Genomic DNA, 15068 nt, shown 5'->3' with positions numbered 1-15068 from the left:
ATCTGAGCAGGGATGTCCAGAAATGCGCCTGTGATGGAGGCCCGGGTGGCCGCGATGCAGAGCCAGGCCTGAGAGCCTGGGGCTGGTCCGACCCCTTCAATCAGCAGCCAAGAGAACTAGATCTTGGGGGGGGGGTGTCCTGCCTGCAGTCATAGAGGAAGAGGGCGGCAGAGTGGACATTTGAGCCAGTGGGCCGGGCTGCTGCCCACCGGCCTGTGTCTCCTGGGAGAAGAAAGCCAACCAGAAAGGTGACCAACTCTCTGGAGCTTGGAACAGACAGAAAAGTCACAAGCCAAAAGATGAATGCGCTATATAAATATTTGAAATTTCTAAAACATTCACCTCCAAAAAAGTAAAAATCCATTAACAATAAAAAGTATAGCATAGTGGAGGCAATATTTGCAACAAATAAGAGGAAGAATCAATACCCGTAACATCTATTTCCCACCCCCTGCCCCGCTCTCTCCATCCATCCATCTGTCCATCATCCAGTTCATTCAAGTTAATTAAGAAATCATTAAGGGGACTTCCGCCAAGACAGAGGCATAGGTGGAAACACTGCCTTCTCCCACAACCAAGTTTGAATACAACAAAGGTTTGGAGAAATAAAGACACAACCAAAGGACAGAAAATTGAATTATACGGAAGTCCGACTACATCTAACCGTTCAACGGGGACGGTAAGAGGGGCAGAGCCAGCAGCGAGCAGGGTCGGGCAGGACAGGTCCCCCGACCTAGGCATGCAGGCAGCCCGGAAACAGCTGGGGTGCAGGGCAGACTGACCACACATTCGCGCACAGTGAGACAGACCACGTAGGCCCCAGGGGGCGAGGATTGATGGCAGTGGCACACTCGTGTGCAGTGGGACGAAACGTGGGCCCGGTGACGGCAGCAACTGCGGCACTGGTGAGGACCGCGGCGGCAGGCAGCCGACAGGACGCCATAGTCCCTCTTTGGCTCCGCCCCCACATACAACATCACAACCCAGCGACTTAGTAGCCCTGTTCTAGTGAACACTTTAGGGCTCTGATCCTGCTATGGAACAGGCACTAACAGCCCAAAAGATGGTGCAAGAAGAACTCAAAGTCCCAGAGCCAATAACTCTCAGCGACCGAGAAATTGCCAGCCTCTCAGAAGCACAATTCAAGACACTATTTATCAGGATGCTCACAGAACTGATAGAATATAGTCACAAATTAGAGGAACATAGTCACAGATTAGAGGAACATATGAAGGCTAAACTAATTGAAATGAAGGGAGATGCACAGGAAACCAATAGTGATGGAAAGGAAACTGGGACTCAAATCAATGGAATGGACCAGAAGGAAGAACAAAACATCCCACCTGAAAGGAATGAAGAAATGAGAATTCAAAAAAATGAGGAGAGGATTAGGAACCTCCAGGACATCTTTAAACGTTCCAACATCCGGATTATAGGGGTACCAGAAGGGGGAAAGAAACAGCCACGAGTGGAAAACTTATTTGAACAAATAATAAAGGAGAACTTCCCCAGTCTGGCAAAGGAAATAGACTTCCAGGAAATCCAGGAAGCTCAGAGAGTCCCAAAGAAGTTGGACCCAAGAAGGAACACACCAAGGCACATCATAATTACATTAGCCAAGACTAAAATGAAGGAGAGAATCCTAGAAGCAGCAAGAGATAAGGGGACAGTCACCTACAAAGGAGTACCCATCAGACTGTCAGCGGATTTCTCAAAAGAGACCTTACAGGCAAGAAGGGGCTGGAAAGAAGTATTCCAAGTCATGAAATCCAAAGACCTACAGCCAAGATTGCTTTATCCAGCAAAACTTTCATTTAGAATGGAAGGACAGATAAAGTGCTTCTCAGATAAGGTCAAGTTCAAGGAGTTCATCATCACCAAGCCCTTATTATATGAAATGCTAAAGGGACTTATATAAGAAAAAGAAGATGAAAAATATGAACAGTGAAAGGACAGCAAACTCACAGTTATTAACAACCACACCTAAAACAAAAGCAAACCAAGAGGACAGCTAGATCAGGAGTGGAACCATAGAAATGAAGAACACATGGAGGGTTAGCAACAGGGGAGTGGGAGGAGGAGAAGGGGGGAGAAGGCACAGAAAATAGCATAGAGGGTAGGTAGAAAATAGATAGGGGGGAGGGCGAGAATAGTGGGGGAAATATAGAATCCAAAGAACTTGAGACATGTGGTTATAAACTAAGGGGGGGAGAATGGTGGGGGAGGGAGTGTGCAGGTGGAGGGGAATGAAGGGGGGGAATACAACAACTGTAATGGTATAATCAATAAAATATATTTTAAAAAGGAAATCATTAAGGCTTTAATGGTCTAAATAAAGAGTTAAAGTGTACACATGATGCAGTTATTCATAAACAAATATTTAATGGAGGATGCTTAATCTGGTTGGTAAACTTTAAAATGTAAATTAAAACAAGGTACCATTTATACATTAGACTTTTTCTAAACTCAACTTTTACATGTGTACCTGTGTGTACACTGCAGAAACGGCCTGAGAAGGATGCACACAGTGGCGGAGCTGTCTGATTGCCTCAATACCTCTTCTCTCCACTTCCAATGAACCATCCCTTCTACTGTGGGAGATTGGCGTGGGGGAAAGCAGCAACATGTTCAGTTTAAAAACTACACTTCCCAGCCTCCCCTATGGAAAAGGGTGGCCAATTAGAAGCAAGCTGATGTCAAGGGGCAGGGGGACTTTGGAGGAAGCTGTTTAGGTGGGGCTGATTTACTGGGGAAAACCCCGCTGTTGCCCCTCCAGCCATTCTCCTTCTACTGCCTGGAATGCAGACGTGATGGTTGGACCCCCAGGGACCACCTTAGCACAGAAGGAGACCTTAGGGATGGAAGCTGTAAACTGAGGATGTGGAACTTAAAGATGGAAGCCTGGGTTCTTCGTGACCAATGAGCATGGGACCACCCTGCCAAAGCACCTAAAATGCTTTGCCCAGACTTCTGTGCGGGACAAATGTACATTTATTTGTTTACGCTTATGTTACTTTGATTTTGTCACAGGCAGTTAAGCCTAACTTAACCGACACCTCAAACCTCTGAGGAAGTGGAACTCCTACACTTTATTTCCTATGCTGTGGCATTGCCCGCCTGTATTATCAGTACTTTTTACAGTAAGAATGTATTGGGGTATTATTTGTAGGAGCCTCTGTTTTGGAGCCCCAGAGACTCAAGGTGAGTGCCAGGCCCACCACTTCCTAGCTATGTGACCTTCAGCAGCCATTTTCTCCGAGCCTGTTTTTGTCATCTGCAAAATGGGTGTGATGATAATAATAGAACTGATGTCACTGGGTTGTTGTGGAGCTTCCATGAGTCAATGCAGACAGTACTCTCGGTACGTGCCTGGCTTACAGCGATTACTGTTTGTGCCACATTATGCTAGCACAGGGGCGCGGGGGGTTGCAGAACCAATTAGAGAAGCCCAGGGCATGTTGTTGAATGGAGGGGGGAAAAACCCAACCAGGCTGCAAAACTGGAACGTACGTATGATCCCTTTTGTGAGAAATTATTTTTATTTCTACATCTATATGGATATTTATGCATGAAGAGATGTCTGGAGGGATGGTTATCCAAATGTTAGTAATGGTAATTTCCAGGTAGGGGAATTTTTCTCTTTTCTAGATATAGTTGTAAAAGAGAAAAACGCATTCTAATTTTTGAGCAGGAAAAGTTAAAAAAAAAGGAAAACCCTTGGTTATACAATAGTACAAGTCACACCCAGAATTATTAAAGCATTCATGCCCTTTGACTCCCCTATCTCACTCTTGGGAACCAATCTGAGGAAATAACTCCAGTGAAGGAAGATGCTATAGCCATAAAAACAGGCACTGAAGCATTATTTATAATAGAGGAAAATGGGAACCCACTTAAGCGATTTACATTAGGGTAATAATCATTAAATTATTCACTCATTGGAACACTGTGCAACGATTTAAATGAGAAAGATGATGGCTATGTAACAACATGGAAAATCATTCAGGAGGAGAGGCAGGGCGGGCAGAACGCAGAACGACCCCTGTGCCAGGAGCACAGATGGGCAAAGACCCTGCACGCATTCGGATGAGGGCTGGGAGGGAACACAAGCAGAGAAAAATGGTTGAATTTGTAGGGGCCACTGACTGTGGGTGATTTTCTTTTCATTTAGAATTCTAATGTTCCCATAATGTTGTTTGTGTAATAAAAAAAATTGGCTTTAAAAATCTCCGCAGGGAAAAGAAGGGGGAGCAGGAAGAGAAACATAGAGGGGAGATGTGGGACCCTGCCAGAAGGGGGCCTGGGTAAGAGATTCAGAGGCAACACACCGGCGAGTCCAGTCTTCTACGTGGTGGCCACAGAGTTTGTACCCCCTCTGCTCTCTGACTTGAGGGATTGAACAAAATAATTGCCAAACTTAGAGAAGCTGCGTGTTAGCTCATGATGAAGCTTGGAGTGCTCTTCCAGTTGGAATCACTTGGAAAAATGGATTGCACTTGCCACTGACAAAAATCTTAGAGGAATGAGAACACTAGCAAGCTAGCAAGAGGGTAAGCTACTTCCTGGAGGGCAGTTTGGTGTTGCACACCCAACCAAAGGGGGTGTGTGTCCTCGATCAGCAACCCCACTTCTTGGGATTTATCCTAAACCTAAGGAAGTGCTGGAGCCACTGCATAAAAATATTTACATATGATGTTCATCACAGAGTTTGTAAAAATAAAAAATTAAACCCTGTTTCACCAAGAAGGAATTGATAAATTTTGGCATAACCATGCTGTGGTACATTATGAAGCTACACTAAAAAGTGGTATTTGGGTGGGGAAGGGAGTGTAAGGGAACTAAAAGGTAATGTAAAAAAGAAATTATAGTGAAAAAAATTTAAAATAAAATAAAAAAATAGGATGTAGATATAAATTTGACATGAAAGGATGCCCACCACATATTAGTACAAGAAGAAGAAAGGCATATTCTTCTTCTAGCATATTAGCTAGAAGAAGGCCCCAAAGAAAGATGCGTATTAACCTCATTTTTGTGAGACCATATAACTAAATATGTTCATTTGCACGTTTTTTTGTTCATCCACCAGAATCTTAACAGTGGTTAATCTTTGAATGGTGGGATTACAAATTGTATCAGTCAGTTTAGCCTCAGTTATGCTGCAGTAACAAAGACCCTCGGAATCTACTGGTTTACAGCAGTGAATGTGAAGGTCTCACCCCTACTCGTGGCTCTCTGGTCAACTGCCCCTCTGCCCAGCATCTTTACTCTAGGACCTGAATCTACTACACAAATCATCCTTGTCTTAGTCCGTTTGGGCTGCTATAACAAAAATAGCATAGACTGGGTGGCTTAAACAACAACCATTTATTTCTCCCAGTTCTAGAGTCTGGGAAGTACAAGAGTAGGTGCCGACAGATTCCATGTCTTCAAATGAGGTGAGGGAGCTCTCTGAGGACTTTTTAAAAAAGGGCACCAATCCCATTCATGAAGGCTCCATCCTCATGACCTAATCACTGGCCAAAGCTCCACCTCCCAGTACATCAGCCTGGGGGTGAGGTTTCCACGTATGAATTCTGGGGAGCACAAACATTCAGCCTATAGTGATTTTATTATTTAAGTCCTTCTCATCGCAGAATGCAGTTCTGTCCCGGGGAGTGGATGGTCTCACAGAGATGGGACACCTGGGTTCCCACTGTTCGAGCCTCTTCCGGAGAGAAAACACAGGCACCAAGTCTGAGCTGCCCAGCACCAGGCCGAAATGGCAGCTTCAAGCCGGAGGCATAAGGCAACAGAGAGAGGTGAGGATTTTGCCTGATTTTAGAGACAGGTCAAGTCGACCTGGACCCACAGTGAGTATAATGGTGCAACAGAAAGTTCTGGATGCCCAGAACTTGAGTCAAGTTAGAGCCTCTTTGGATGTAGAACGAAAATTACAATAGCCATCCTGCCTACTGCACATGACTTGGTGGGGGGTGGGGTGGGGGACTCAGTCTCAGCTCTAAAATCGTTAGTGCTTTTGCAGGAGGAAGGTTTGGTCCTTTAGGCTGTGACCACGCACTCGGTGTATTACATTTTTCCAATTCCTCTCATCACCGGAGTAGCTCGATTCCCCTCTTTTAATTGTGTTGCTGAGTTTTTCAGTAGGGTAGGTGAACGACGACGACTGAAGTCTCAGTATGGAGGATCCCTTTGGAGGGTGAGCTGCGGAAGAAGGCCCGGATGCAGAGGGAAGTAGCCGTGTAGCTCTGTGCCCCTCATCCCTCCTGACCCTGGCCTCTCAGGGTGGAAGGCAGACAATGATTAGAGCTATTTATGAAGCCTTTAAAAATTACATTCCTGGGCCCTGATGGGTGTGGCTCAGTTGGTTGGGCGTTGTCCCGAGAAGTGAAAGGTCACCAGTTCAATTCCAGGTCAGGGCACATGTTTGGGTTGTGGGTTTGGCCCTCAGGGGTGCATATGAGAAGCAACCAATTGATGTTTCTTGCTCGTATTGACCATTCTCTCCTTCTTTTTCTCCCTCCCTTCTCCTCTCCCTGAAAGCAAATAAATAAAATCTTTAAAGAAAAAAATTAGATTCCTGGGCTCTACCTCCAGGAGATTCTGATTCACCTGCAGAGAGTGGACCAGGCTGAGTCACAGAAACTGGTACATGCCACCCCCACCTGGCCCTGGCTCCAGACCAGGCAGTCAGCACAGGCTTAGTGAGCGGGGAGCCTGGGTGTCTCAGGTGGCATGAGCCCTGGCCCCTGGGAGAAACCTGAGTGGGCCCAGGTTATCTGATGGCGCACTTGCTCCAGCCCCGTGCTCACTTCTTGAATATCAAGATGAGGGGAAGGCTTGGGGACAGGCTGCCCTGGGCATCACAGGCCACCCTGCAAGCTGCCCCAGGGCCAGAGGAGGTTGTAAGAAAAACGTACTCCTCCTTTCTGCTTCCAGCCCCTCAGGACCAGACCTGTTGCAGCTGTCCACAGTCCACATGCTCATCCTTACTGATAACCCTGAAATCTAACTCTACACATCTGTCAGGTGAGTTCCTCGAGGGCCGAGACAGGTCTTGTTCCCCTGTGCGCGCCCAGCACAGTGCCTGGCACACCAGCAGCGCCTGCTGAATATTTCATGAATAAATGAGAGGCAGTAACACTTACTACGTTACCTTGGGTCACAGAAGGACTGATATTCACACCCTCTAGGCACACGGGAAATGCACGTGCTCACTTCTCAGGGGTGGGAACCCCATCCACAGTGGCCCCAGTGGAGGCTGCGTGGAGCACGCCCCAACTGGCAAGTGTACTGAATTACTGCCGGTGTCATGGTACCCTTAGATATGAAAAATTATGAAGCCTTTCCGCAGGAGAATGGCTTTCTCTCCCACGCAGACACGCACCCTGCATACAATTTCTAGGTTAAGAGTGTCATCCCTTCCAAAAGGGAAGGCTCTTTTGATGTGGATGAATGCGGATTAGGAAGGCAGGTAGAGTGACAGAGTCAGAAACTAACATTTTGCAACCCTCAAGTTCATCATTGATTTAGACAAGGATTACTGATAGATGCTAAAATCACTGGGTAAATAATTGTCAGGGAACAAGAAGATATCTCAGCCTAAACTAAGCTTCTTACCCTCAAATCAGGATTCCACACTCCATGAAGGAGCTGGGACAAAGGAGAGGACCACCGTTAAGACAGGCTGCAGACCGTCCTATTAGGCTATTTAAATAAAATCAGGTGACCATTTCTGCAAGTAAAAGACCAGGGGAGAATTACCAGGCTCTGGGTCTTTTCTGAATCCTTCTCCCCTCTCCTTTTCCTGCTTGCCCCGCCCCCCACCTTCACTCTCTCAAGGGAAGGGCTGCAGGGAGAGGGTGTTGGGGGAGGAGACCCAGGAGGATCTGTGAGGCTCCTGACACCCCAGACAGATCCTCGCTGCTGTCAGAGAAGGGGCAAGGCTTGCTCTGACCACCCACTATTCTCAGAGTCCAGCAGGCCGCTGTGCTGGATACGCACATGGCTGGCCAGTACACCTCAGCCCCTTCTGGAAGCCTGAGAGCAGGATTCCTCAGGGCCTCTTGCCAGCCAGGATTGGCTTTAAGGCCACTTGTGAGAGGCACCTGCAGAAACCACCACTCCTCTGGCGGGAGAGGGCACACCTGCTGCTAGTTCCCAGACCGGAAGGGCCCTCCCATCCACCTCACTGTAGGTGGTCCCCTGAGGAAGCCAGGCCCGAGCAATGACCAGAACTGAGACAGCGCTCGAGAAGGGAGACGTCTGAAGTGTCAGCCCAGCCCCAAGCCCACCTGGGATGCAGGGACCTCTGTCATCCTCCTGGCACAGGGGAGGGGGTTTTCTGCTGCCAGGCCTCTTGGAGTTGAGGTAGAAGTGCCAGCAGCAGAGAGTCCAGCACAGCCAGGCCTTCCCAGGAACACCGGAGACCCCTGAAAACCAAGAGGCCTGCGTGTGTGAATGCCTCATCTTACCAATTTCAACGCCTACTGTCTACCAGTGCCACCGGCACCGGCAGTCCCCTCCTCATGGGTCTTTCTCACTTCTCCCAGGTGTGTGATCTGTAGTCAGGGCTTCCTGGGACTCCTAACCAACCCCCTCACCGCCAACACACCTGCGATCCAGCAGCAACAGGCCCCGCTCCAGCAGCGTGTCCACCTCCTCACTTGCTCCAAACGCGTCCCACAGGGTCAGCTGGGGCTCAAACTGCTGCCAGTGCTGGGGCGACCAGAAGGGTCAGAGGTGCAGGGACCACAGGGTCGGCAGCTGGCGGGGCTACCCTGGGCCATATGTCCGGGGGTGTGGCGGGGGGTGAGGAAGCATCCAGGACGGGGTCTCAGTCAATGACTCACACACACCAGGCCCAGGCTGACCTGGGCACCTTCACTCCACGTTCAGGCCAAAACCCAGCCCCAGCCAAGCCAGGACTAATTTGGTTCCTCCCTCACTGCCACCCCACTGCTCGGTGTATGGTTAGCGCTTTACAGCCCTGACTTTACCCACAGCCGCTCTACGTTTGACTGACTATCTACTGCACTGCCTAGCTGAGCTTTCAGTGCGACTTAAAAACCTTTGAAACCCCTTAATCTCCTCCCCCACATAGCTGAGAAAACCGAAGCCCGGAGAGGCGAAAGGGTATGTGCCCAAGGTTGCAGTAGAAGGGGACTAGACCCCGGGCCTCTGTGGCCCTAGTCTAGGCTTCTCACCATTGCACCGCACTGCCTGGAATCTGCACTGGGTGAATTCTGCCCATCAGGCCTTGGCTGGACTAAATAAAGCCCACCCTCCAGCTGCCATCCCCAGGGAAACAGGAGGGGAAGGGTGTGTGTGTGTGTGTGTGTGTTGAGTGTGTGTGTGTAAAAAGAGAGAGAGAGAAAAATGATTATGCACAGCTTAGGAGGAAGCAGTGTGCCAGAGCCCCCGGACCCCTTACCCGGTGAGTGATCCCCACGTCTGTGCGTAGCCCCATTGCCAAAACTTCCTCCAGCCTGAAAGGAAAACCATCAGAGGAACCTAGAGAAGAGACCTGTGCTTCTCCCAGTCTTCGAACCCTCTGCTGGGATGTGTGAATGGGGGGCTCACGAGGATCATGCAGTAGGGGCATGGCAAGGCAAGAAACAAAGGCGTGCATATGGGGGTGGTTCTGGGGGTGCGGGGGAACACCGGGGGAAAGTCCTGTGCCCTCAGATGCTCACAGCTCCAGGTTGCCCAGGGGGGAGCGCTTCCGGGTACCGTGACCAAACAGCATCACCTCCTTCATCCAGTTGTCAGGCTCCAGGGTCTGGATCCGCGCCTCCCGAGCAAGGCCCCCGGCCCCCTGGGGTATAAACCGCCCATGGGCCCCTGGTAACATCAACGACCACACCCACTTCAACATTAGCTCATGCTGTGTGCCTGTCAGATGTCAGGTTGGTGGTTCCCTGGGCCAACAGCATCTAATATACTAGACACATGAGTTCTTGGGCCCCCCTCCCACCCTGCACAGTCAGAAATTCTGGAGGTGGGGCCCTACCATCTGGGTTCTGACAAGCGCTCCAGGGAATTCTGACATGTGCTAAAGGCTGAGAACCACAGTCCCAGCCCGCCATTATTAAGCACCTCAAAATACATACTCAATGGCTCTAAGGCACCTTTCTTACCTTTCTTTCCTCCCTCCCTTCCTTCCTTCCCTCCTTCCTTCCTTCCTTTTCTTTGCCACACTTTAGTTATCAGGAAACGGGCTCAGAGAGATTAAAAAATGGCTCAAGATCACACAGCCATGACATTCCACTCCCGAGTCATTCATCCCATGGTTCACAGGGGACTCACCAGGCCCAACACCAATGTACTGACCACACTGCCAGTAGGTCCAATTGTGGGTACTAAGCGCCCCCTGTGGGGAGGGAGGGAATAGTCAGTGCAGAGCAAACCTGGTAGCCCCATTGCTGCTGAGGTAAGGGCTCCTGGTTAGAGCGTTCCCCCACCTCAGGCTTCAAAGCACCCACCAGAGACCCTTCTTCCCACGGGGCCACTTCCCCAGGTCACACTTTAGCCTGTCCACTCCTCGCCTCAGACATCGGCCCCAGGACTTACATTCCGGGCGAAGTTGGAGACCTCATACTGGCGGAAGCCAGCCTCCCGAAGAACTGCCCGTCCCTCCTGGTACATCTCAGCAGCGAGCTCAGGGTCTGGGGCAGGAAGGGCACCCTGCTGTACCTGGGTAAACAGGGCAGTGCCCCGCTCCAAGGACAGCTGGTAGAGGGAGATGTGGTCGTCACAGTGGCGCAGCAGGTCCTCCAGCTGCCTGAGCCACGGCCCCACCTGCTGAGCCGGCAGCCCCAGCATCAGGTCGACAGACACACGCCCAGGGAATAGGCCCCGGGCCTCTGCCAGTGTCCGCAGAGCGTCGCTGGCCGAGTGTGTCCGCCCCAGCAGCTGGAGCTCAGTGTCATCCAGGGACTGCGGAGAGAGGGCTGGGAGTAAGCGCACAGGGCAGCTCAGGGGGGAACAAAAACACCTGAGTGACCCAACTGTAGACACAGACACAGGTGAAAATGCAGAGCACGGCAGGCAGCTGGAAGCCAATATGAAGGGTGTACCATTCACCAAAGGGTGGCTACGTGCCGAGCCTTTTTACACGATGCCTAACATCCTCATAATCCCTCAACAGTCATTCCATTTCACAGACGAGAACACTGACTTTCAGAGATGTTATGGAACTTGCCCAAGGGCACCCGGTGGCAAAGGCAGACCTGAAACTTAGGACTGTCTGGCCCCAAAGCCGAGAGTCTTTTTTAATTTTACTTTTTATTTGGAAATATTTCAAATCTATAGAAAATTTGAAAAAATATTTCAATGAGCACCTTCATCTAGATTCACCAACTAACATTTTGCTGCATTAGCTTTGTCTCTATAAAGACACACATGCATTGATGTATAATGTTGAACCAGACATCATACTAATAGTCGTACAGAACAGCACTGTCCAAAAGAACTTTCTGCAGTGACGGAAATGTCCTACCTCTGCACCGTCCAATACAGTGGGGATTAACCACATGGGCCTATTTAAATGTTAAGATAATTAGCTCTGGCTGGTGTAGCTCAGTGGATTGAGCATGGGCCTGGGAACCACACGATCACGGTTCGATTCCCAGTCAGGGCACATGCCTGGGTTGCAGGCCAGTTCCCAGCAGGGGACTCATGAGAGGCAACCATACATTGATATTTCTCTCCTTCTCTCCTTCCTTTCCTCTCTAAAGATAAATAAATAAAATCTTTTAAAAAATAAATGTTAAGATAATTAAATTTAAGTAATCACACTCCAAGTGTTTACTGGCACGTGGTCAGTGTAGCTATAGACCATTTTAACAGAATATGGGGGCCACTGGCCACATTTGCAAACTGGTTGTTTAAATTTTTTTTAAGGTTTTTTTAAAAAATATTTATTTATTTATCTTTAGAGGGGAAGGGAAGGAGAGAGTAAGAGAAACATCAATGTATGGTTGCTTCTTGTGCATCCCCTGCTGGGAACTGGCCCCTGCCGGGAACTGACCTGCAACCCAGGCATGTGCCCTGACTGGGAATCGAACCACGATCGTCTGGTTCGCAGGCCCGCATTCAATCCACTGAGCTACACCAGCCAGGACGGTTGTTTAAATATTTTTAAAAGATTTTATTTATTTTTAGAAAGCGGAAGGAAGGGAGAAATAGATGGAAAGGAACATCAGTGAGTGGTTGCCTTTCACATGCCCCCTACTGGGGACCTGGCCGGCCACCCAGGCACGTGCCCTAGACTCAGAATCGAACCCACGACCCTTTGGTTCACCGGCCAGCACTTAATCCACTGAACCACACCAGCCAGGGCTGGTTGTTTAAATTTTTTAAAAAATATATTTTATTGATTATACCATTACAGTTGTTCTATTCCCCCCCTTCATTCCCCTCCACCTGGTTGTTTAAATTTAATGAACTTAAATATTGTACCCTGTCACCCCTAACTTCTTAAGTGTGCACTTCCTAACAACAAGGACATTCTCTTCCATAACCACAAGCCAATCATAGAGTTGAGGAAAGGTAACACTGATGCAATGCCATCACGTAACACACAGTCACATTCAAATCTGGTCAAGTCCCAACCACGTCTACTGTAGTCATTTCCTCTTCCCACCGAACTCCAGGATCCAACCGGGGGTCACACACTGCGCTGAGCTGCCATCGTCTCTCCAGTCCCCTTTAGTCTAGATCCCTAGCTTTTCTTTGTCTTTCATGACATTGGCATTTTTGGAAGAATAAGGGCCAGATGTTTTCCAAAATGTCTCTTAGTGAAGAAATTCTAGAGATCGGCAGATCTCTAGGCACATCATTGTCTTCATAGTTAACAAATGGTTAGTGTATACTGTTCACAAAAAATTCCTGAGGAGGTTAGATCGGTCTCACGTTACCTGCTCTTACCACACACACGAAAAGTCTCTGCAGGTAGGTTTGCCTGAGGTTTCCTCACGACTAGATTCAAGAAATACACGCATGTGGGGCCAGACCACCTCAGAAATGATGTGTTCCTTTCCCTATGTCCCATCAGGGGCAGGCTCTGACCCTAGATTCTATGGTAAGCGGTACGTGTATTAGCAGTGGGGAAAGCAGTGCTGGATATGAAAGCACGAAGGGTCAGCCCGAGAGGAATAGATTTCTGTCTACTTAAAAACCTGTAATGGCTTCCCTGTCACCACCGGGCAAACCCCAAACTTCCTAGTAGGGTGCTGAAGGTTTCCTTATTTCCATCCTCTTTAGTCATTAGGAGTGACTCACAGCTCCCCCAAGACATTCAAGGCTCTTCCATATCCTGTGTCTTTTCCTCCCACACCCTCTCCCCTGGTGAACTCACCTCCTCATTCCAACATCACCTCTCCGGGAAAGTTTCCATGATTTCATCAGACCGAGATGCCCTTCAGTCTGTACGCTGAAGGCCTCCTGTAGAGACCCCCTATACCATGCTACAATGCCCTGACTACATGTTTGCCACCTCCTGGATCTCCAATCATGTAACAAATCTTTTTTGAGCATGTGCTGTGTGCCAGGCACGTGGTACGTGCTTGGAATTCTGTGACGAACAAAAAGGCATGTATAATCCCTGCCTCCCAGAGCGTGTGGTGTAGCACAGAAGCAGACAATTACACAGTTACAAAAGTGTCCCAGACACTTTCAGTACCTACTAGGCCCTGGCACCCAGAAGGAGCTCAATAAATGAATGTGACCAGAGGAGAGACAGCATGGAAGGGCTGGGTGCCCTGGGATGGGGTGGATAAGATCGGTTACCTGGAGGCCAATGGACAACCTGTTGACTCCAGCTGCCCCAAATGCTGCCAGCCTAGAGGCTGGGGCAGAAGTGGGGTTGGCCTCCAACGTGACTTCGGAGTCTGCAGGCAGGTGAGTTGCCTGGGCCACTGCCTCTAGGACAGCAGCCACAGTGTGGGGACTGGCCAGACTGGGAGTGCCCCCACCAAAGAACACAGACTCCACCCTGGGTAAAGAAGATGGAGAGAATGAGACCTGGGTGAGCCCTTTGGGATGCCTGCAGCACCCGTCCCATCCACTCCCTCCAAGGCCTGCCTCTGGCCCCCATACCCACCGATGCACCCCGCTGAGCCGCAGCAGTGTCTGAGCCTCGGTCACCAGGCAGCTCCGCACAGCGGCCTCCTCCACCCCGCGGGGGATGTACTTATTGAAGTTGCAGTAACTGCAGCGCTTCTCACAGTAGGGCCACTGGGGGCAAAGGGTGTTTGAAGGGCAAGAGAGGTGACTGCAGGCTGTCCTGGGTTCACTTTCAGGGCGCAGTCCCACACATCCCCATCCCCATTCCAGTTTTGTCAACAGTGCCTACGTCATCTGAGCCATACAACCCCCCAAACCAGGTCGGGCTGGTATTATTATGTCCGCTTCAATAATACAAAACTGAGCTCTGAAGGAAAATCACATGGTCAAGAGTCACTGAGCTGGTGAGCATCAGAGACTGGTCCCTGGACCCAGACATTTCCCTGTGAGGTCACCAGCTCCCGTGCAAGGCCTCGCCTGGGGGGGGGTGGGGGAGTCGGCAGGTGGCAAGTCACTATGTAGGTTCCCGCAGGCGCGGCCGCGCCCCCGAACCTCACCCTCCTCCTTCCCACTCACGTGGACGTAAAGCGCCGCGCGCTGGCTCGGAGTCACAGGACTCAGCGATTTTCCCGCGCCCTCCGCGCGGCGGCGCCTCTGGGCCACTTTGGCCGCTGCCGCCCAGGCCCCAGCCCGGGCCCCGGGAAGCGTCATGGTGCGCAATGCAGCGGGATAGCCTGTGCAATAAGCACGATCCGAGCCCGAAACGCGTCCAGGGTGCACTGTGAGCGCGGAGCCGAACAGGTTGGGTCGCCCCAGCGGAAGGAAGAGAGGCTGCGTGACCGAGCGCCGCGTCGGACGTCTGGCCCGGAGGACCCAGGACCTCGGGTCTGGGGCGCCACCTGCCGGGCACCTATGTGCTCACCGCAGTCACCCGTCCTTTCAGGTCGGGTGGTGAGCGGCCCGCCTTTGGCACCTTGTCCCGAGGCGAGCTCCCTGACCCACCT

The 15068-nt window shown here is 50.2% G+C and overlaps 1 protein-coding gene across 5 annotated transcripts; it reads right to left on the bottom strand.

The window, feature by feature from the left end:
* Positions 1-5376: 5376 nt before the first annotated feature.
* RSAD1 (radical S-adenosyl methionine domain containing 1) lies at positions 5377-14956 on the bottom strand. 5 transcript variants are annotated; one of them, XR_005068015.1, is made up of 11 exons: positions 14641-14956; positions 14102-14235; positions 13789-13993; positions 10570-10935; positions 10306-10369; positions 9693-9840; positions 9431-9485; positions 8612-8715; positions 8292-8429; positions 7618-7704; positions 6548-7105 (listed from the first exon to the last, which is right to left on the bottom strand). XR_005068015.1 is itself a non-coding variant. In XM_037056838.1 (10 exons), exons 1-9 carry the CDS (start codon positions 14773-14775, stop codon positions 8312-8314), a joined length of 1329 nt encoding a protein of 442 aa, XP_036912733.1. In that variant the 5' UTR covers positions 14776-14956; the 3' UTR covers positions 5377-5774; positions 8293-8311. The 5 variants fall into 5 exon arrangements, 3 of the variants coding, with proteins under 3 accessions (XP_036912733.1, XP_036912734.1, XP_036912732.1); XM_037056838.1 differs by lacking the exons at positions 6548-7105; positions 7618-7704 and adding an exon at positions 5377-5774 and having other exon boundaries at positions 8293-8429; XM_037056839.1 differs by lacking the exons at positions 6548-7105; positions 7618-7704 and adding an exon at positions 6499-6533.
* Between the last annotated feature and the right edge of the window lie 112 nt (positions 14957-15068).

This window comes from Sturnira hondurensis, unplaced genomic scaffold, assembly GCF_014824575.4.
Source record: "Sturnira hondurensis isolate 20B ecotype Veracruz unplaced genomic scaffold, ASM1482457v3 Scaffold0009182, whole genome shotgun sequence".
Lineage (NCBI taxonomy): Eukaryota > Metazoa > Chordata > Mammalia > Chiroptera > Phyllostomidae > Sturnira > Sturnira hondurensis.
This window is presented reverse-complemented; position numbering and strand designations above follow the sequence as displayed.

Bases quoted from the DNA above. Each gene is read 5' to 3' on its own strand.
- RSAD1 (XM_037056838.1), bottom strand. From the start codon at position 14,775: ATGACGCTTCCCGGGGCCCGGGCTGGGGCCTGGGCGGCAGCGGCCAAA. The intron at 10,370-10,569 runs GTAAGTCCTGGG...CCCTCCCCACAG, and splicing joins TCTCCAACTTCGCCCGGAAT to GGGGCGCTTAGTACCCACAA. The intron at 9,486-9,692 runs GTGAGCATCTGA...TTTTCCTTTCAG, and splicing joins CCCCTGGGCAACCTGGAGCT to GCTGGAGGAAGTTTTGGCAA.